This window comes from Narcine bancroftii, chromosome 4 (genome assembly GCF_036971445.1).
Source record: "Narcine bancroftii isolate sNarBan1 chromosome 4, sNarBan1.hap1, whole genome shotgun sequence".
Classification (NCBI taxonomy): domain Eukaryota; kingdom Metazoa; phylum Chordata; class Chondrichthyes; order Torpediniformes; family Narcinidae; genus Narcine; species Narcine bancroftii.
The window spans coordinates 126,427,070-126,449,233 of NC_091472.1; the positions used below are offsets into that span (position 1 = coordinate 126,427,070).

Sequence of the window (22,164 nt, forward strand, 5' to 3'; positions counted from 1 at the left end):
TCATGGTGTGGATGTTCCCTGGAGTAAGGACAAATGCAGTTCCATCAATTGGTTAGGGATGAACTAAGATCGAAAAAACAACAACAGCAGAGCCTTGGACTTGACACTTTACAAAGAGGCCCAGGTGGACCTCTTCAACTGTGAGCCCTTGGACAACGCCACCCTGAAATGGTGGAGAGTACCTTTCCTTATGCACCCCAATAACATTGTCATTGTCCACTTTTTGCCAAGGTTTTTCTCAGGGTGGAGGAGCAGTGAGGAGGAAGGGGCAGTCACAAGAAAGTTGAGGGGGGGTGGGGTTGGTGCTGTGTAGCAAGAGAAAAAGGAACCTTTGGCAGGTTGCAAGAAAGGGAGTGGAACTGAGGATTAAAGGATGTGTTTGTGTCAGTGCCACAGAGCCTAGTCTCCAGTTACCTTGAACCTCCTCGCTACTGGACCTAGACCTACCACTTTCAGGTCTGTGTGGTAGATGGTGTGCAATGGAATTTCAGCATTAAAAGTCGTGGTACATAGGTAGCATATCAATATTGAATTAATTCACCCAATTATTGCTTGGTCTCACAGTCTACGTATAAAATATTTATTGTTGAGACAGAGGGCTATCAACTTCAGCATCTGGCAAATACTTAATTACTTGTAATCTCATTGTAGGTTAATGGATAAGAGTAATGAAGCTTCACAGCAGATCTGCTCTTGTATCAGAATTTCTGAAATGCACCACAAAAGAATATTGACCAAACATATTGGAAACAGCCTGGAAAGTTAATTGGTTTTGATTGTGTATTATGATAGGAAATTAGAGGAAGTAATAGAGAGGTTTGGATAATTTAAATACAGATATTGTACCATTGATCTTCATGCAAACAAGAGTGCAATAAAGTTCTTGGGTTGCATACATCTAAAATGTGTGTGATTGTACGTCTGAGCAGGTGAAAATTAGGTATACTTGCTCTTTTAATGATCCAGTAATTTGAAACTTGCATGCAAGTAAATGGGTATGAAGGATATAATTTCATAGTTAGTAGATAGAAGAATATTTGGAGAAATGTAATACTGTAAATGATGAGATTTGTAACAATATGAGATTTGCAGACACAAAGCAAAGTTTAATGTCGGCATTATTAGAGTGAAGAGAATAGTGTAATTATAATGAGAATGTAGAAGCAAAGACAGTTCATCTAAACTATTGTTAAAAATTATTTGAACAAGGTAAGAAGGCTGAATTTTGAAAAATAACCACATGGAATTCTTGTTTTTAATCAATAAATAAACACGTGGTTGCCATTCAAATAACATTGGTTTTTGTCTCACCTGGAACACATTCAATCAGGGATGATGCAGATATTATTTGCCAGGCATATTGCAGGGACCAGCAAGCTTCATGCTGAGAGATTGAAGAGGTTGTTCGCTGAGTACTGGAGGAATTCCAGAAAGTGCAGCATTAGTTGGGAGGTGAGGGTGGGGAAAGCATGGTCTCCTGTGTGTCTTCTGAAGAATCTGTGATGGAAGCAAAGAAGATTAAGTACATAGAAACATAGAAGATAGGAGCAGGAGTAGGTCATTTGACCCTTCGAGCCTGCTCCGCCATTCAACGAGATCATGGCTGATCTTAAAGTTCAGTACCCCGTCCCCGCCTTCTCTCCGTAACCTTTAATACCCTTATACTGAAGAAATATATCTAATTTCCTCTTAAATATATTTAATGAACTTGCCTCTACTGCCCTCTGTGGCAATGAATTCCACAGATTCACCAAGCTCTGGGTAAAGAAATTCCTCCTCATCTCGGTCCTAAATGGTTTGCCTATTATCCTCAAACCATGGCCCCGAGTTCTGGATTTTCCCATCATTGGAAACATCCCATCTGCATCCACTCTGTCCAGTCCTGCCAGAATTTTATATGTCTCTGAGATCCCCTCTCAATCTTCTAAACTCCAGCGAGTACAATCCCAATTTGCGCAATCTTTCTTCATAAGTCATTCCTGCCATTCCAGGTATCAGCCTGGTGAATCGCCTCTGCACTCCCTCCATTGCAAGAACATCCTTCCTTAGATAAGGTGACCAAAACTGCACACAGTACTCCAGGTGGGGTCTCACCAAGGCCCTGTACAGCTGCAGTAAGGTATCCTTGTTCCTATACTCAAACCCTCTTGATATGAAGGCCAACATACCATTTGCCTTTTTAACCACCTGCTGTACCTGCATGCTCACCTTCAGAGACTGGTGTACAAGTACCCCTAGGTCTCTCTGCACTTCCTCATCTCTTAATCTATTGCCATTCAAATAGTAATCTGCCCTCCGGTTTGTATTACCAAAGTGGATAACCTCACATTTATCCACATTGTAGTGCATTTGCCATGTATCTGCCCAGTCCCTCAATTTATCCAAATCACACTGGAGATTACTGACCCCCTCTTCTGTGCACACAACCCCTCCTAGCTTAGTGTCATCTGCAAATTTGGAGATATTACATCCAATCCCCTCATCCAGATCATTAATGTAAATTGTGAACAGCTGGGGTCCCAAAACAGATCCCTGTGGCACCCCACTGGTCACCGCCTGCCACTCAGAAAACGAGCCAACTCTCTGTCTTCTACCTGCCAGCCAGTTCTCAATCCACATCAATACTTTTCCCCCAATCCCATGAGCCTTGATTTTGGAAGCCAGTCGTTTATGCGGGACCTTATCGAAGGCCTTTTGGAAGTCCAGGTACACCACATCCACTGGCTCTCCCCCATCTATTTTACCTGTCACCATCTCAAAGAATTCCAATAAATTTGTCAAGCACGATTTACCTTTTGTAAATCCATGTTGACTCCGTCCGATCCCTTCTCTGCCAGTCATATGCTCCGCTATTACATCCTTAATAATGGATTCCATCATTTTGCCCACTACTGATGTAAGGCTCACTGGCCTATAATTCCCCGCTTTTTCTCTACCCCCCTTTTTAAATAGTGGGGTAACATTAGCTACCCTCCAATCCATGGGTACCGATCCTGAGTCTATCGAGTTCTGGAAAATAATTCTTAAAGCATCTGCTATCTGAATGGCCACTTCCTTAAGTACCCTAGGATGTAGATTATCAGGCCCTTGGGATTTATCTGCCTTCAATCCCATCAATTTCCCCAAGACCATGTCCTTAGAGATACTGATTTCTTTCAGTTCCTCCCTTGCATTAGTCTCTGTTTCCCAACATCCTTGGGAGGTTATTTGTATCCTCTCTTGTAAAAACAGAACTAAAGTAAGAATTTAATTGATCTGCCATTTCCTTATTCCCCATTATATATTCCCCTGATTCCGACTGCAAGGGACCTACTCTGGATTTCACCGATCTTTTCCTCTTGACATATTTATAAAAGCTTTTGCATTCGGTTTTTATATTTGCCGCAAGCTTACTTTCGTAATTTATTTTTGCTCTCTTGATTAATCCCTTTGTCCTCCTTTGGTGCATCTTGAACTGCTCCCAGTCTTCGGTTGTGGTACTTTTTTTGGCCAATTGATATGCTCTCTCTTTGGACCTAATGCTGTCTCTAATTTCCCTTGTTATCCATGGTTGAGTCACCTTTTTTGGTTTATTTTTATGCCAAACCGGTATAAACGATTTTTCCAATTTCTCCATTAGATCTGTGAATGTTTTCCATTGTCTATCCACAGTCAACTCCCCCATAAACACCACCCAATCAATCTTACTCAACTCCCGTCTCATACCATCATAATTCCCTTTATTTAAATTTGACAGGATCATGAGGGTTGCAGTGGAATAAATAAAGTAAATCCATTTCTTGTGGCACTAGGGTGATCATCTGAGATTTTTAAAATTTGGCCAAAAATCCAGATGTGGTAAAAAGCAAACTTTCACCAAAAGAATTGTGATCAGCAATACATTGTATGAAAAGATCATGAAAGCAGGTTCATTCACAGTTTTCAAAAGCAAATTAGACAAATTCTGGCAAAAGATGGTTGGGGCAAGTGCAGGTAATGAGATTATTTGGACAGCTCTACTGCATAGTTTGCTAAACTCCAGTGAACTCCTATGCTGTATCGTTCTTTGATCCTGTATCGTTCTTTGCTTCTGTACCAATGATGGTGTCATGAAACATGAAGGCATTGAAAACAATTGTGTAAAAAGTTTACTGTAGAGCCTTCATGTACAGTAGTTTTTTCAGAACATATGAGATAACCATCAAAATCCTATTATTCTCAGCAAGTGCCACAGATTCGTTTCTGAAGTCTGAAGAAACAATCATAACTGCTTGCGCTCTAAAACCTAAGTCTACTCTCCTCCACTGTCTTACCTTTTGATTCCACCATTCCTCAACCTATCCAAACCATTTCTCAAATTGGTTGTCACAAACATTGGTGTCTTTATAATTATTAAATTTATAGTCAGAGAGTCAAGTTATATCAGTATAATTAAAAGATGCTGCAGGTTCTCTCACCTTATTGTTGGCCAAATTAATAAATCTTGTAAGGTCTTATCTGCAGGAATAGATTGTTTTCTCCATAACTGAGTGCAGGGATGAATCTGGTATTAGCATTTCCTTCTTGAGATTGATTGCTTCTTGCAGTCTGTTTTTATTCTACATTCTGGCAGTTTCACATAAATCATTATCAAACAGTTTGGATTTTTGTCAAAACAGCAGACATTCACACATTTAGCTTGAATGATTCTTTTTCTCATGCAAAGTTTCCAGTCTCCTTAATGATCTGGTCTGCATGTATTCTTTGGCTTGGCTTCGCGGACGAAGATTTATGGAGGGGGTAAAAGTCCACGTCAGCTGCAGGCTCGATTGTGGCTGACAAGTCCGATTCATTAGTGTGCCATACTCACAGCTGAGATACCTTTTTTCACTGGTACCAGTGTTATGTGATATGTTGATTGTAGATTCTCAACCCTGCTAATTTCTTCCTTTTTTCCCTGTATTTCTCCCTGCACAAAATCATATAATATCATGGCCTTTCTGCAAGAATGGACTCTTTCAAGCGTTTGCTTTTAGCTGTGGAGAAACCCAGCACCGTTCAAATCAAAAGGCACAGGAGCAATACAAGATTTTGGCTTTAATTTCATTTTTTTTCCACACTCTGTATTAGGCATTAAATAATTCCAAATTATTTTAAAGTGGAAAAAATTACTCTTTTGACAAAGATGATAGATTTGGAGTCGTGGGGGAAATTGAGGGTTATGGAGCACGGGGAGGTAAGTGGAGCTAAGTCCATGGCAAGATCAACCATTACTTTATCAATGGCCTACTTCTCTTATTTGAAATGTTCCCTCCCTCCATGTGAGTACCATTTGCATCTGTGGTACCCAGATGAATGTGAGTATTCAGCCACGTCCACAAATGTCAAGCACATGAAATGTTCAGCTTTCCCTCTGATCATTATTTTCTTTTACTTTATATAGGATGGAAAATATGATGTTGGTGGAGGAGAAAAGTTTGATTCCCTGACAGACCTGGTGGAACATTACAAAAAGAACCCAATGGTAGAAACCCTGGGCACTGTCTTGCAGCTTAAACAGGTAATAACAATCTAAAGCAGGTGAGGGACCAAAAAGTGCTGGTGTAACTTAAGGGGGAAGCATTAGTGATAAATAATGCATTTAGGAGAGACGAATATGAATTCTGTCCGAAGGTCTTGGAACTGAAATGTTAACTCTGTTTCTCTTTCCATAGATGCAGAGCATCTGCTGAGTATTTCCAGTATTTTCTATTTTTGTTTTAGATTTCAAGCATTGGCATTTTTTTTTTAATTCATTATTCTGAATAATTTGATTCATTTTCATTGAAAAAACCCATATAATAGCAGTATTAGTTTCTACCACCAGGGGTGAGCCAAGAGTAAATATTTCAAATCTTGCTCCAGTAGTAAAGGTGCATTGGCAATCTAAAATGCTGCAAGATGGCAGCATGCAAGACTTCAATTCGAGTGCAACATTGAATTCTCAATGTATAAACTCTTCTAAGGAATACATACCTGGTAAAGCCTTTCTCAAAATCTCATGAACTCCTGCAGCACCTCAGAAATATTTTGAAGTGTAGACTCACTTGGATCATAGGAAGTAACAAGAGCCAATTTGATGCATCAACCTCTGCCATGTACGCTGTAACGTTAGAGAGGCACAAAACTGCAAATGCTGGAATCTGGAACATGTAATGAGCTGCTGGAGAAACTCAGTGGGTCAGGAAGCATCCTGGGGTAGAAATGGTAGTTAGTGTTTTGGGTTGGGATATTTATCAAGACCAAAGTATGTGGACGACACAGTGAGTGCAACCCGGGTTCAAATCCAGCACTGTCTGTGAAGAGCTTCTACCTTCTTTCCATGTCTGCTTAGGTTTCCTCCAGTTGCTCTGGTTTCCTCAAAATGTATGGGGGTCGTAGGTTAATTTGGGTATTTGACCATGCTGTATGTCTAAATTTAAAGTAAAAGGGGGTATTATTTCCTATATAGATGGGGGAAAGGAGCCAAAAAGTTATGGGGTATTGAGCGAAAAGTGGGAGAGGTGGAGAAATCATTGGGGAAAGTTTAGGAGAGAAGTAAGATCAGGAGTGGATAAAGAAGAGATGGAAACAGTGAAACCATATCGATGCAGGGGTTGCCTAATAAGTTGGTGTTTATGCTATTGGCTTTAAGGCTGTCCAAGAGGAATTTGTGCTGTTAGGTTTAAGGCTGTCTTAGATGAGGATCCTGCTGGACATTCTTAAACCTTAATGGCATTACATTTTCTAATTTTAGGTAATCTCCATCTCCACATGGTCCCACTTTTTCCATATTCTTTAGCTACTCCTGTTCTTTTCTCTCTAGCTTTCTCCTCACAAGCCCTCCTTCATGGAGTCTCCCTGTCTCTCCACTTCCACCTTCCATACAATTCTCCATCACCTTTTGGTCCCTCCCCAGCTTCTTGTCCCCTTCATATACGAAATATCACCCCTTTTTGCTTTGGACTTAACATTCAACGGTCCTTGCATAAAATGTTGACTGGCCTTTTCTATCCGTGGATACTTTGTGACCTGCTGTGTTCCTTCAGCAGCTCATTCTTTACACTATTATAATAACCAGGTAAACTGTTTTAGTGATATTGATTTAGACCAGTGCTTTTCAAACTTTTCCTTCCCACTCACATACCATAAACAATCCCTATGACATAAGTGCTCTGTGATTATTAAGGGATTGCTTAAGGTGGTATGTGAGTGGAAAGAAGTTTAAAAACCATTGTTTAATCGTACCTAATTGACTTGTTATGTGCACGGTTTCATAACTCCAATGGAAATGGGCCAATGACAATTTTTCTCAAACAAAATAGTTCAGTAACAATTGGGTCCAGAGCAGTTCCCTTCCCACTTACATGCCACCTTAAACAATCTCACAGAGCATCAATGGCATAGGGGTTTCTTCAGGTGCAATGTGAGTTTAGGGGGCAGTTTGAAAACCACTGATTTAGAATATGTACCAACCGAGATACAGAAACTGCTCTTCAAAGTAATGCCATGGATTTTTTTTATATATCCATGAGAGAGAGAGCAGATGGAGTTTTGGTTTAATTTCTCACCCAAAAGGACGAATGAAGGCTTTATCTTTTACTTCTCACTGGAACAAAGGGATAAAAGTCAAAATAACAAACACAGCTGGTGCACTCTTGCATGTAAATGAATGTCAATAGGAGGATTTTGATCGCAAAGAGCTACATTTTCTTAAAAAAATATGTTGAGTGTCAGCAAATGAGGGAAATAAATCAGGGTAGGGGTGGTAGAGAGGGTGCTTCAACAACTGAACTCCCAGTTGGTATTAATTGTAGTAACATATTCAAGACATGTACTATCCATCAGAAAATAGAGCCTTTTGTTACTGCTTTCTTCTCATTTTGTTTATTATCGGAATGAATAGATGTGTTGAAAGCTCCAATGATTTCCAATTAAAGCTTAGATTTAATATAATGGAGGTACTGCTTCAGGGGCTTTCCACAGATTGATTCCTAATAAGACAAGCTGTGTCCTTATTATGATTTAAATTATACAAGGTTTGCAGGGCCATTGCAGTGTTTATCGATGTCACGTTGCCTAAAACACAAGGGATTACTGCTGTACTCCTGCAGGTCTGCTCCCACACAGGGTTCTGCAGCACATTACAATTTTTTTTTAAACTTTCTTGCGTCAAAACATGGGTTGAGATGCAAACAGCTTCAAATGGAGTCATTATTGCTCTTCTGCAGGGAGAAGTGGGAAGAAGACCAAACAGAGGGCTATGGGGTAGGAAGGGTTGAGTTTTTTGGGAGGAATACTGTATAGGTTGACACAACATCGAGAGCTGAAGGGCCTGTAGTGTTCTATGTTTAAGAGTTTACAATGTAATTAGTTTATGAAGTTTGCTCCAAATATCCAGAAACATGCAAGTGTGTGACCCCAGCATTCTTATAAAGATTGGAAAGAGGTGCCTTTTTTACTTCTATTTTCTCCACAAAGTATTTGACCATTAAGTACTATCAGTGCAAAATTGAAATTGTGAAACATAAAAAATTGGAGATGCTGGAATAATGAGCAAAAAATGGAGGAACTCCATGGGTATAAATGGTCAGCCAACGTTTGGGTTGGGATCCTCCATCGGTTCGCAGGACCTTTAAACAGCTGGTGCTCAGGCAAGTACAACAACACTGTGGGAGTTTTAAAAAGCCAGTGATCGGGCCATTTAAGCTTCATGGGTGTCGCAAACAGCAGATGATCAGCACATTAAAACATCGTGAATGATTTAAAGTGATAGTGCACAGACCATTTAAACACTGCAGAACTACCACCAGTGGACTCACGGGCCAGGTAAAGAAGACCTGGACACAGAGAGGTGCTACAGGTCAAGCTGTGATGCTGGGATCTGAGGCTTTGGCTCCCTACCATCCTCCTGGCCAACGTTCAATCTTTGGAGAACAAATTTGATGAACTCCAAGCCTGGCCTCAACATGAAAAGTCATCAGGGAGAGCTGCATGAGGTGCTTTACAGAAACATGGATAAAAGTGGGCTGCACCCTCCATTGTTCTGACTGAACACCAGCGTCTGGAAAAACCAAGGGAGGTGACGTTTGTGCCATCATCAATTCATCGTGGCACACAGACGTGTTTGTCATGTCCCAGCCCTGCTCGCCCAACCCTGAACATCTGTCGCCCATTCTACCTGCCGAGGGAGTTCACCACCTTCATCCTTGTCGCAGTATACATTCTGCCCCAGGCTAACATCAGGCTGGCACTGGAGGAACTGAGCACTGTGATTAACGGCCATAAGACAGCCCATCCTGATGCCTTCCCGATCATTGTGGGAGACTTCAATCAGTCCAACCTGAAGAAGACTCCACAACACGTCACATGCGAGACCAGGGAACCAACGCACTAGAGAACTGCTACACCATCATGAAGAACGCATACCAAGCCATACCACAACCGCACTTTAGCAAGTCTGATTACCTTGCAGGACCTCTACTCCCAGCGTACAAGCAGAGACTGAGGACCACAGCAACATTAGTGAAGATGGTGAAAGTATTGTCAAGGGAGGCGGAGGAGTGTCTGCAGGACTGCTTTGAATCAGTGGATTGGAACATATTCAAGAACTCATCCATAGACTTGAATGAACATGCAACAGGTGTCACTGACTTCAAGACCTGAATGGATGAGTGTGTGTCCATGCACACATACAGGGTGTTCCCCAACCAGAAGCCCTGGATGAATCAGTAACCTGCTAAGGGTGAGAACAAGGGTGTTTAAAGCAGGGGATCGGGATCTTTACAAGAAGTCCAGTACAACCTGCAGAAGGTAATCTCTGAAGCAAAGTGACAGTTCCAGAGGAAGCTAGAGACAGATAGACGGCAACTATGGCAGCGAGTATAGGCCTCTGCAGCCTACAAAGAGAGGGCAAACATAATTGATGGCTGTAATGCTTCATTACCCAATGAGCTGAACATCTTCTATGCTCTCTTTGAGAAGAAGAACCAAACAGTGCCTAATAGAATCCCTGTAAAGGCTTGAGAAACCTGTGAAATCTGTCTCTGAGGGTGACATCAGAACATCATTCAAGAGGGTGAACCCTTGCAAGGCGTCAGTCCCTGACGGCATATCTGGCAGGGTACTGGAAATCTGTGCCAACCATCTAGCTGGAAGGTTCACGGACATTTTCAACCTCTTATTGCTGCAGTCAGTGGTTCCCACTTATGCTTCAAAAGGATATCGATCATCCTGGTGCCCAAGAGGAGTAGTGTGAGCTTCCTCAATGACTACCACCCAGTAGCACTAACTTCTACTGGGATGAAATGCTTTGAGAGGCTGGTCATGGCCCAGGTCTTGGAGTTTGCTAATCAGCTTTGAGGGAGTGATTGTGTGAATGCTAAATTGTAGTTGATAAAAAGCATCCCGATGTATGCATCTTTGCTGTCCAGGTGTTCCAGGGTTTTGAGTAAAGCCGGTGAGATGGCATCTTCCATAGACCTGTTTCTGGGGAAGGCAAAGTGGGATGGATCCATGTGCATCAGCCTCTCAAAACACTTCATCACTGTTGATGTGAGGCCCACTGGTCATGATTATTTAGGCAGGTTATCACACTCTTCTTGGGCACTGATACGATTGAGGCCTGTTTGAAACAGGTGGGTACCACACCCAGATGAATTGAGATGTTGAAGTTATCCATTAATACATTGGCAGTTGGTCACCATAGGTTTTCAGTACTCTCTCGTGTACTCCATTCAGCCTGGATGCTTTCCTTGGATTCACACTCTTAAAGGCAGTCTGCACATCCTCTTTGGTTACTGACCATAGAGAATCATCAGGGGACATGGTGTTGTTCAGTGGTTCTTCCTTGTTCTGGTGGTCAAATCAGACATTGATGGCATTGAGTTCATCTGGGAGTGAAGCTTTGCTGTCTTCAACTGCACCAGATTTGGTTTTGTAGCAGGTTAAGTCATTTAGGCCTTTCCACAGCTGTTGGGTATCTTTTGTTGTTTCCATTCTCATCCCGAATCTCCAATTTTCCTAGATGACTTTCTAGGTTGTACCTGCTCTTGGTATAGTGTTTTGGAAATCTAGACTCAAATGCCTCAATCAGGCTCTCAGCAACTTCCATATTTCATTGTTCTTCCAGGGCTTCTGGTTGGGGAAAACTCTGAACGATTTGGTGGGGACACACTCGTCCACAGATATTTTGAAAAAGTGTAATCATTCAGATCCTCAGCTTAGTTCTTGAACTCTGATTCAGGCAGTCCTGTAACCATTTATCAGACTCCCCTGACCACCTTCTGGCTCTCCTGATTTCTGAAGCATCTTTTTAGGCTCTGCATTTGGATTTTTTTTTTTAGAATTTAACATGCAGCATGGTAATAGTTACAACCAATTAAACTACAACCCCTGTACATTTTTGAAGGGTTGGAGTAAACTGGAGAACACCGAGGAAATTCGTGAAGATATGGGAATAATATGCAAACTCCTTACAGCGTCAGATATGAACCCGGGTTGCTAATGCTGTAACAGTGTTGCACTAACTGTGACACCCCTTATTTAAACAGTAGGAGTACTGCCAGGTTATCCAACTTGCCAAACTGTGGTCGGGGAAAGAATGGAAGGCCTTCCTTATCGTAAACCTGTGCTGAATCAGTGTGTCAAAGCTTGAACTTCCTGTAACCAACCATTACAATACCCCTTCCACTCACGTAGTGACACATCTATCCTTGGCCGCATCCCTTGAGAGGAACTACACATTATATTCCGCATGGACATCCTTAAACCTAAAGGCATGAATATCAATTTTTCTAATTTTGGGTCACTCCACCATCATCTGTTTCCATCCCTTCTTTACCAACTGCCATTCTTAATTTTATTCCTTACTTCACTTTTTTCCCCACTGCCCTTTTTTCCTGCCTCTGCTATCTTCTGTTCAACACTATCGCCTCTTGGCCCATCCACACCTTTCTCCCCCTTCATATATGTAATATCACCCCCATTTTACTTTAGTTTTGTTGAAGGGTACAGACCTTAAAACATTGACTGACCATTTCTGTCCATGGATGCTGCCTAACCCGAGTTCATCTGGCAGCTCGATATCGAAATGGTCTCTGTTTTGTGCAGCTGAAGAAAATGAAAGAAGTGTGCGTGTCACAGTGCTGGAGAATGCAGCAATGGCTTGTTTGCAGAAAGAGAATTTATCTGCATTTGCCTTTTCCCATCTCCACAGCCACTCAATACAACACGAATTAATGCAGCTGAGATTGAAAGTCGAGTGAGGGAGTTGAGTAAGCCAGCTGAGATGATGGACAAGGTGAAGCAAGGATTCTGGGAAGAGTTTGAGGTACGTATTTGTGTCTGTTACTGAGAGAAGCAATAAATTGCACTGAGAATAAATGATGCATTTATTGGATTCATTATCCCTCCATTCATTTTTGGGAATAGGATTTCAATGATGGAATTACAACATCAAAGATTTCAGGGAGAATTAAAATCTGGACCCATTTATTCATTACATAAATTCTGGCAGACTTTAGGCGGACATTTGGAAATGTGTAAATTAGATTATTTTGATTGGCGAAACATGAACTGCAGACGTTGGAGTCCTGAGCACACAATGAGGAGCTGGAGGGGCTTAGCGAGATGGGCAGTGGAGAGAAATGGACCATCAGCATTTTGGATTGGGTTTGTTGTCTGTCCATTTTTATCCATGGAAGCTACCCGTCCTGCTGTAAATCACAAAATTCTGTGGACACTGTGGTTGAAGTAAAAACACAAAATGTTGGAGAAGCCCAGCAGGTCAAACAGTGTCCTTTATGTAACAAAGGTAAAGATACAGAACTGACGTTTCGGGCTTGAGCCCTTCATCAAAGTATGAGAAAATGCCAGCAAACGTCTGAACAAAAGAATGGTTGGGGGGGGGGGGGGGGGAGGGTGGGAGGCAAAGGCAGAATATGATAGTGGAGAAAAGAGGGAAGGGACAGTAGCAATGGGGGGCCGGGGTGATAGGGCTGTGTGGGTGAAAGAACTGGAAAGACAGGGAAAGGGGGAGGGGAAAGAAAAGGCAAACAGGTTTAATGGAAAGCAGTAAAGTCTATGTTCATGCCATGTGACTGGAAGGCACCCAGACATAAAATAAAGTGTTGTTCCTCCAGTCTGATAGTGCAAAATGCCATGGACGGACATGTGAGCACGGGAGTGTGACTCAAAATTGAAGTGGTTAGCCACTGGGAGGTCACTGTGGTTGTGAACGGAACGGAGGTGCTGAGTGAAGCGATCTCTCGGCTGTGGTTGCAAATGGAGCAGAGGTGCTGAGTGCTTATTTACTGCATACAGAGCACCCTTTGTCGCATTCTCTACATCAGAGAGACCGGTCACAGACTGGGAGATCACTTCGCTCAGCACCTCCACTCCATTCGCAACCACAGCAACCTCCCAACCATTTCTCAATTCCGGATCACAGTACCATGCTCACATGTCTGTCCATGGCCTTATGCACTGTCCAACCCTGAATACCTGCAGGTTGGAGGAACAACAACTTATTTTCTGTCTGGGTGCCCTCCAGCCACATAGCATGAACATTGATTTTACTGCTTTCCATTAAACCTGCTTGCCTTTTCTTTCCCTTCCCCCCTTTTCACCCACACAGCCCTACCATCTCCCCTCCCCCTCATTGCTGCTGTCCCCTCCCTCCTTTCTCCACCTATCCTCTCCTACCTTGGCACACCCCTTTCCCACTCCTACTCTTTTGTTCGGACTCTTGCCGGCATCTTCTCACACTTTGATGAAGAGCTCAAGCTCAAAATGTTGGTTATGAATCCTTGCCTTTGCTACATAAAAGACGCTGTTTGACCTGTTGAACTTCTCCAGCATTTTGTATATTTACCCAATATCTGTTGTTATCATTTTGATTATTTACTGTGTTTTCATGTATTGCTTAACTGGTGTTCCTTAATTGAGGACTTCATCAAATGCGCTGATAAGAAGGTCACTGAATTTGTCAGTACCATGAAACAAATTGCTTGTTAAAGTTGCCTCCTGGTTTGTAATTGAGATTTTTTTTGGCCATTTTAATGTCTTTCGTTAATTTGGCATCCTTCATCTGTGAGGGTCAGTCAGTCAATTAACATTTGCTTTAACTCTCATTTTAATGGTGGAAAAATAAATCCTCCAAAGAAGGCTGGAAAGGAGAAGAAAAATAGAATTGTTAATTATCCTCTCTATCCCGTCCATAACAAGAATCATTTCAAGTGGCAGGAAGCAACACTTTTATTTCCACACCCTGAGTGATTAAGTGGCAGATAATTCTATGTTAGGTACTGTCTTTCTCCTTCATTTGTGGAATGCAGTCTTGAAACAATAAATGCACAACAGTGTCTTAAAGTCCCAATCAGTGTCACAGACCTTTGGAACTGTATATTGGTCGTCTTTATTTTCAGTAGATTCTTAATCCTTGAGCGGCTCACTCAAAAACATTGTAATTATACTTTCATTAGGTCGACTTCCTCAATTATAGAATGTATCTCTCCGTTATTTGCTTCAGGTCATTTGGAGATCAGCAATAAATAATGCTTTTGGCAATGATACCCACAAATTTTTTAAAAGATTTTGTAAAAAATTGCAAGCAAAAGACTTGCGATTGCAGGAGAAATGAAATAACGACAGAAGTGCCCTAGCAGATCATCATTTTCATAAGGAAATTATTGGATTTGGATATAAAATGCTTCCAGGTTCTAAAGGCAGCTCGTTTGCTGTTTTCTAACAGCAGTTTGCCACTGTATTTTAGATGGCACTGCGGAAAGCACAGATGTTTTATGACTCGGATCATCATGTTCGGTAGATTCTGTCAGTGTTCATAGATCCCTTGAGTAATTTGGAAATGGCAGTCAGCTGTTTACAGTCAAACCATCTGCATTGCTGCCAGAACATTTCATTGCCTAAATCCTCTGGTTCCCTTCCAACTGCTTGACCGCTGCAAACGTTTCCATTATAAATAATAATGCCAAAAATCTTGATCTCGTTTGAAAACCCTACTATGTTATTTTTTTCTCTCCATTTCTTGGTATGGTTCCATTGATGCCAGTTGTTGCGCTCATCATCCAGCTGAGCATCTGTGTGCAGTCTAACTTTGCAGAACATCACAGCCACATCTCTCTTTAACCTCAGCTGGATATTACAATATCTAGTTTCAGCAGGATGTCTGTATAATGGATGGTACCAGTGGCTGCCTTTTTGTTTCCACCCCCTGTGAGTCAAAGAGAACGTGACTCCACTTAAAGTTTTTGGCTACTTTTTGAACATAGTTTTTCTGTTGCAGACACTACAGCAGCAAGAGTGCAAGCTTCTTTACAGCCGAAAGGATGGTCAGCGGCAGGAAAATAAAAATAAGAACAGATACAAGAACATCCTGCCTTGTAAGTATAGAGGTATCCTACTGGTACCTATTTCATACTTTCTCTCATTCCCCTACCCCTCCATTCTTCCATGTGCAAGTTTCATTGTAACTATTGAATCTTCAGCATCTATTGGATGCCTGTCCAAAAAACAGTTGCCTTTGAATTGTAAACTCTTTCTTGTATGCTTTGGCTGGTTATCTTCATAGTTGGTGATCCAGATCTCTATAGGAGGATGAGGTATGACCTATGGAAGGCTATCTTAACAGCAGAGAGGCAATTCCAAATGAAATTAGAAACCGAATCAGAAACACGTGAGCTATGGAAGGGCTTGCAGGCAATGACATCCTTCAAGGTGAAAACTAACATCACTCCCCGATAAGCTGAACACTTTTTATGCTTGCTTTGAAAAGGAGAATTCATAAAAATAAAAAAATTAAAAAAAAAAAGAAAAGGAGAATTCATCTGTACCAGTGAGAATCCCTGTTGAAGCTGGGAACCCTGTGATATCCGTTTCAGAGGCCAAAGTCAGAATCTCTTTCGAGAGGATGAACCCTCACAAGACATCAGGCCCTGATGACGTACCTCCAGATTACTCAAAATCTGTGCCAACCAACTAGCTGAAGTGTTCACGGGCATTTTCAATCTCTCATTCCTTCTGTCTGAGGTCCCCACCAGCTTTAAAAGAGCATCAATCATCCTGTTGCTCAAGACTATCAACCAGTAGCACTCATAACTACTGTGATGAAATGCTTTGAGAGGTTGGGCATGACCATAATTAACTCCTAAGCAAAGACCTGAACCCATTGGAATTTGCCTATCGCCACAATTGTTCCACAGCAGATGCAAATTCACTGGCTCTCCACTTATCCATGGATCACCTGCACAACAGCAATACCTACATTGATTTGCTTTTTATCATTTATAGCTCAGCTTTCGACCCCATCAGTGCTGGTCACCAATCAAAACCTGGGCCTCTGCAATTGGATCCTTGACTTGCTCATGGGAAAAGTATAGTCAGTGTGGATCGGTAACAACATCTCCTTGCTAACAATCAACACAGGTGCACTTCGAGGATGTGTGCTTAGCTCACTGCTGTGTGGCCAGGCACAATTCAAATGCCATCTACAAATTTGACGATGACTCCAAAGTTGTTGGCAGAATCACAGATTGCAATGAGGAAGCATACAGGAGTGAGATAGATCAGCTAGTTGAGTGGAGTCACAATAACAAACTTGCATTCAACATCAGCAAAACTAAGGAATTAATTGTAGCTGGAATGAGAAACCAGTACACAAACCAGTCCTCATCAAGGGATCAGTAGTGGAGAGGGTAAGAAGCTTCAAATTCCTGGGTGTCAACATCTCTAAAGCCCTATCTTGGGCCCATCATGTCAATGCATTCATGAAGAAGGGACACCAGTGACTATAACCATATAACAATTACAGCATGGAACAGGCCAATTTGGCCCTTCTAGTCCGCACTGATCCAAGTACCCTCCTCTAATCCATGTTTCGTTTGGAATTTGAGGAGATTTGGTATGTCATGAAAACTCTTTCAAATTTCTGAAAGTGTACTGTGGAGAACATTCTAACTGATTGAATCACTGACTGGTATGGAGATGCCAATGCATAGGACAGGAATAGGCTACAGAGGGTTGTAAAATCGACCAGCGCAACCATTAGCCTTTACTCCTTTAAGGACATCTTCAAGAGGCGGTGCATCATTAAAGCAGCTTCAATCATCATGGACTCTCACCACCTAAGCCCTGCCCTTTTCTCACTACTACCATGAGCCTGAAGACACACACCCAACATTACAATAACACCTTTATACCCTCTGTCATCAGATTTCTGGACAGACAATAAAACTATGGACACCACCTCACTTTTTCTCTCCAGATGGTCCCCAACATACGTCTGAGTTCCGTTCTGACAGACTGGTCGGATCTCGAAATGGACGCAAGTCGGACGTATGTTACTCCAGGCCGACACGTTCTTAAACTGGAGCCATGGCCCTTCGTCCACAGCCCAGCCCATCCAGCTCTGGAAAGACCCATTGTTCACTACCACTGGCACCTGACCTGTGCTCACCTCCCCACCTCAAACACTGGATTTGCCATTGCCTTCATGTCCTGAAATAGAACACAGAACTCTGCAGCGGAGTCTCAGTGCCTTTCTGACCCGTGGCCGCTACTGTGTTGGTCCATCAAAATAAACAGCCCCAGGATCCCTGGGACATGACGTGCAATTTTTCTATTTACATCTATTTTTTCTTTATTTAAAAAAAATTATCCAGCTTTTTTGGTCATATGTACGATGGTCATTACCTGCATAGGTCGTAAGTCGGGGACTGCCTGCAATTGTGTAATTTTTTAATATCTTGTATTTATCGAATTGTAATTTATAGTAATTTTGCACTGTACTGTTGCCTCAAAACAACAAATTTCGTGGCGCATGTTCATGACCATAACCCTAAATCTGATAATGTCCATCCATTCTAGGGCACAGTACAATGTGAATGAAGAGAAAATTATCTGCATTCTCAGAAAGTTTAAAGGAATAAAATTTCCTTCAATTCTCTCATAAGTGAGATTTCTGTTTGCATTTTCCCTGTGTTCAGTTGTTTGGATCCTAATATCAATGCTTTCTTCTTTCAAGTTGATCACACTCGGGTAGTCTTACATGATGGGGACGTGACTGAACCTGGTTCTGATTACATCAATGCTAATTTCATTACGGTAACTATTTAGTGTTTTGCCCATTTTAACATAGAATTTATACAGAATTTTTTTTTTAAAGTTAAATCGAACGAGTTCTGCAGGAAGACACTTAGCTGCTGGGAATAATGTATCAAGACAATACGAAATAGGTATTTACAAATGATAGAAGTGAGAATGTCAATGTTCAGAGGAAGACCAGATGTAATATGATTCACCAGAGAAAGGCATTTGGTCTTTATGGAAGTATAACTGGGTGAATAAATATTTGGGTCCTGACATATATCCCTTGATTTGCTGAACAAAGAGAGTATGAAAAGCTTTGTCAGTATCTTTGTTCTCAAATATTTGTGGGTAACCATTACGATATAAAATAACATCCATCATATCAGTTAATGGTAAATTGCACTTGACTGATTTTTGATGGCTAAAAGGAATGCAGTAAGAATGGTTAGAAAGAATACATTGAATATAATGTCTCTTGACAGGCCTTTTAGAAAATCATTGTGAACAACTGTACAGCACAGGCCCTTCAACCTAACATGTCCATGCTGACTGCATTAGTTCCCATTTGCCTGTGTTTGGTCCATATCCTTCTAAGCCCTCATTATCCATAAATCTGTCCTACTGTCTTTAGAATGTCAAAATTGTGCGTGCATCTACAGCTCCTGTGGCAGCTTGTTCCAGATATGGACTAGAGTTTTAAAAAATTGGCCTTCTTAAAATTCACCCTCTCACCTTAAACCTATGGTCTCTAGTACAAGAATTGTCCACCCTTGGAAAAGACTAAGCATTCACTTTATCTCTCCCTCTTCTGTAAGATCACCCCTCAATCTCCTACATTCTCGGGAATTCAAACTTCATATATTTTATGAGAAGTATTGAGTGGTGGAGAAAATACAAAGCTTGGATGAATGGATTCCAAACTAAAACATGAATGCTGGAAATCTGAAATTAAAGCAGAAAATGCTGGGAATACGTCTGGTCAGTCACATCCACGGAAGGAGAAAGAGAGTTAATCTATCAGGATGATTAATATGGAAGAGGAGCTAAAGATGGCATGCCCCAGGATCACAAAAGATGCACACAATTTACACTTAATTATACAACAGCTTCTTGAAAATTCTTGTACTTTAACACAATATCCCAAGGAACAAAAGCTGTGAATTATTACACCACTGAGTTATTTTAGAAATGTAGCCATTTATGAAGGAACTTTTGAGACATTTTTAGGACTATAAATCTTTTCCATATATTATTTATTATTCTTATTCCCCTACCTCCATAATTAGATATATCATCTTTGAAGTTTTTTAAAAAATGGCTTTGAATTGTGGTGACTTTTTACAAACTGCACCCTGCAGACCTCCTCCTTTTAAACCATTCCCTATCCACTCCTACACAAAGAAGATTACCAACTCTGCTCATTTAAATTTTCTTCCTTGCCATTATCAGACTCCTGAATAGACCTTGCAAAAGCACAATTGTGTTGCCTTTGCTCTGTACCATCTGATCTCTGTAACTGCTCTTTCTATGGTGTTTTGAACTATGTATGAGATGTCTAGCTGGGCTGCTTACAAAACAAACTACATCTTGGTGTATGTGACAATAAATGAAGATTCTTACCTTCCATAATTGCCTTGTGGATCATGAGAATCCATTAAATGCAAGTGACTCAAAATCTTTAATCGAGCAATTATTAATCAGGTATGATTCATTAATACACTGCATTTATTTGACCCAGCATGACATCGAGAGCAATCGAACCACAACAAAACCAAAGAAGAGTTACATTGCCACGCAGGGATGTTTGCAAAATACAGTAAATGATTTCTGGAGGATGGTTTTTCAAGAGAACTCGAGAGTAATTGTCATGACAACAAAAGAAGTGGAAAGAGGAAAAGTAAGTCTTAGTGAACATGAGGCTTTTTATTTTATTGTGCGGCTGACCTGAGGTTCTTATAGTTGAGGTAATGGAAAGACAAACTACAGACACCAGAATCTGGAGTAAAAAAAATTGTTTGTATTTTTGGGTGAGATTAATGAATTAGGCAAAGACATCATAATCAACATCTGATGTGTTCCCAGTCCTGATTCGGCAAACACTGGTGTCAAATGCCACAGATCTATCACTGTATTAGCTGCATTATTTTTATGCATTTACTTGAAGCACTTCTCTACTGATCACATTAATTCAGCTCGCCTGAGTTATCATTCAGTGTATGGGGAACATTGGCAACTTGGGAGATGGTGCCTGTGGAGGAGCAGAAGTGTAAAGTAACCAATTTTTCCTCCTTCCTTTAGCAACAATTTCCAGCATAATTCACTGCCCCTGTTCTGGCTCGTTGGAGTTCAAGCACAAAAATCTGTAATAGTTGCATGTGCTTAAATATTCCCATCTTAAAAGCCCCAATCTTTTCCCCAATTATTCTGCAATAATAAATATTATGAATTCTTTAGTGCATACTGTTATTTATGCCACTGTACATTTTCTTCTTGAATTCCTTGGTTAGATCAGATCTTTTTTTGAATACTTTATTTTAATTTTTATTTTTTTATTTTTTTATTTTTTATTTTTTGGTCAAAGATGTATCAAGAAATAACCATTACCTAAAGACATATTTTGAAATGAGAAAATCAATGATAAAGGTTGTCCATATTTCCAAACAGCCCCTTTCCCCCCCTCCCGCCAAACAAAACCCCAAAATATAAAAATAGAAAAGCAAAAGAGAAAGGAGAAAATAAATCAGAGAGAAAGAAGCAGGAAAAGAGGAGGAAATGTCAGTATCTGGGATTCTCTTCAGATAGATCTCAAATAGAGGAAAGAATAAGGACGTAGAACTCAAGAACAGAATAAGTGTCCCTAAATATTCAACCCTGTGTTCTGCAAGGACAGCTGCCATACCTGCAAAAGCATATTATACTTCTTCCTTAGATTATAAGTAATTTTCTCCAGGGAAACACAACTCTGAATTTATACATTCCATCAGACTATATCCAGAAGGGAATCAGATGTCCAAGTTACCGGAATACATTTCCTGGCTACTGCCAATGCAATTTTAAGAAATTCTAATTGGTACTTAGTATCATGTTTGGTCTTACGTCCACAATATTTCCTAGGAGAAACAGTTCTAGACTTTGTGGCAATTGTTTCCCAATAATCTGGTCTAACAAAATTCTTATATTTTCCCAAAGAGGTTTCACTTTAGAACATGACCAGGTGGAATGTAAAAAGGTTCTTTTTTCTTCACTGCATCTAAAACATATATCCAATATAATAGAATTTATGTAATTTCTGGAGAGCAAGATATAGCTGATGCAATAAGTTGTATTGCACCAATCAATATCTTACATTTATTGTATTGCTCATGCTGTCCTGACATAAATTGGACCAGTTTTTATCATCAGTACTAATATTCAAGTCTGATTCCCATCTTTGATTTGATTTATATAACTCCTGCTTTGGAGTTCCTGACTGAAGTAAGGAATACATGGCAGATATAAACTTTCTTATATTACCCTTTCGAACCAGAATCTCCATTTCACTGCACTCTGCTAACTAACATCATGGCCAGTCCTAATTCATCTCTGGGGGGGGAAAAAATATCTTAATTGAAAGTAGCAGAAGATTGTGTGGTTAAGAATATTATATCTATTTTTTAACTGCTCAAATGACATAAGTTGCCCTTGCATGCAACAATCTTTGATACATCTGATCCATTTCCGGGACGAGGTATGTAGAATCTTAACATACATTGTTAAAGGAATTAATCTATTTTGAGTCAAGGGCATTTTTGGAAATATTTTTCCTTTTGTTCCAATTAAATTATTCATTTTATTCCAAATATTCAAAATATGTTTTGTTAGAAGAGCTTCTTTTCCACCTGAAATAGATCTAGTGTCCCATTATATACAAGATCTCCTGCTACTCTCTCTCCGACTTTATGCAGTTCAATTTCCACCCATGAAGGCTTGTTTCTTCCATCAAAGAGGGAAGTGGCAAATGTCATCTGGGCCACCCAATAGTAATATTTAAAATTTGGGAGATGCAAATCTCCCCTATATGATATTTCCAAGTTAATTTTTCCA

At 40.6% G+C, this 22,164-nt stretch overlaps 1 protein-coding gene across 3 annotated transcripts in view; it reads left to right on the forward strand.

Annotated features, from left to right (window-relative positions):
* The window catches only part of ptpn11a (protein tyrosine phosphatase non-receptor type 11a), a 94,591-nt gene that overhangs the window by 46,053 nt on the left and 26,374 nt on the right, over positions 1 to 22,164 (forward strand). For all 3 annotated transcript variants that reach the window (XM_069932767.1, XM_069932766.1, XM_069932765.1), the window contains 5 exons: positions 5,402 to 5,518; positions 12,194 to 12,307; positions 15,281 to 15,377; positions 18,017 to 18,096; positions 19,820 to 19,978. In XM_069932767.1, the coding sequence (XP_069788868.1) occupies positions 5,402 to 5,518; positions 12,194 to 12,307; positions 15,281 to 15,377; positions 18,017 to 18,096; positions 19,820 to 19,978 (567 nt within the window). The remainder of the gene's footprint in view (positions 1 to 5,401; positions 5,519 to 12,193; positions 12,308 to 15,280; positions 15,378 to 18,016; positions 18,097 to 19,819; positions 19,979 to 22,164) is intronic.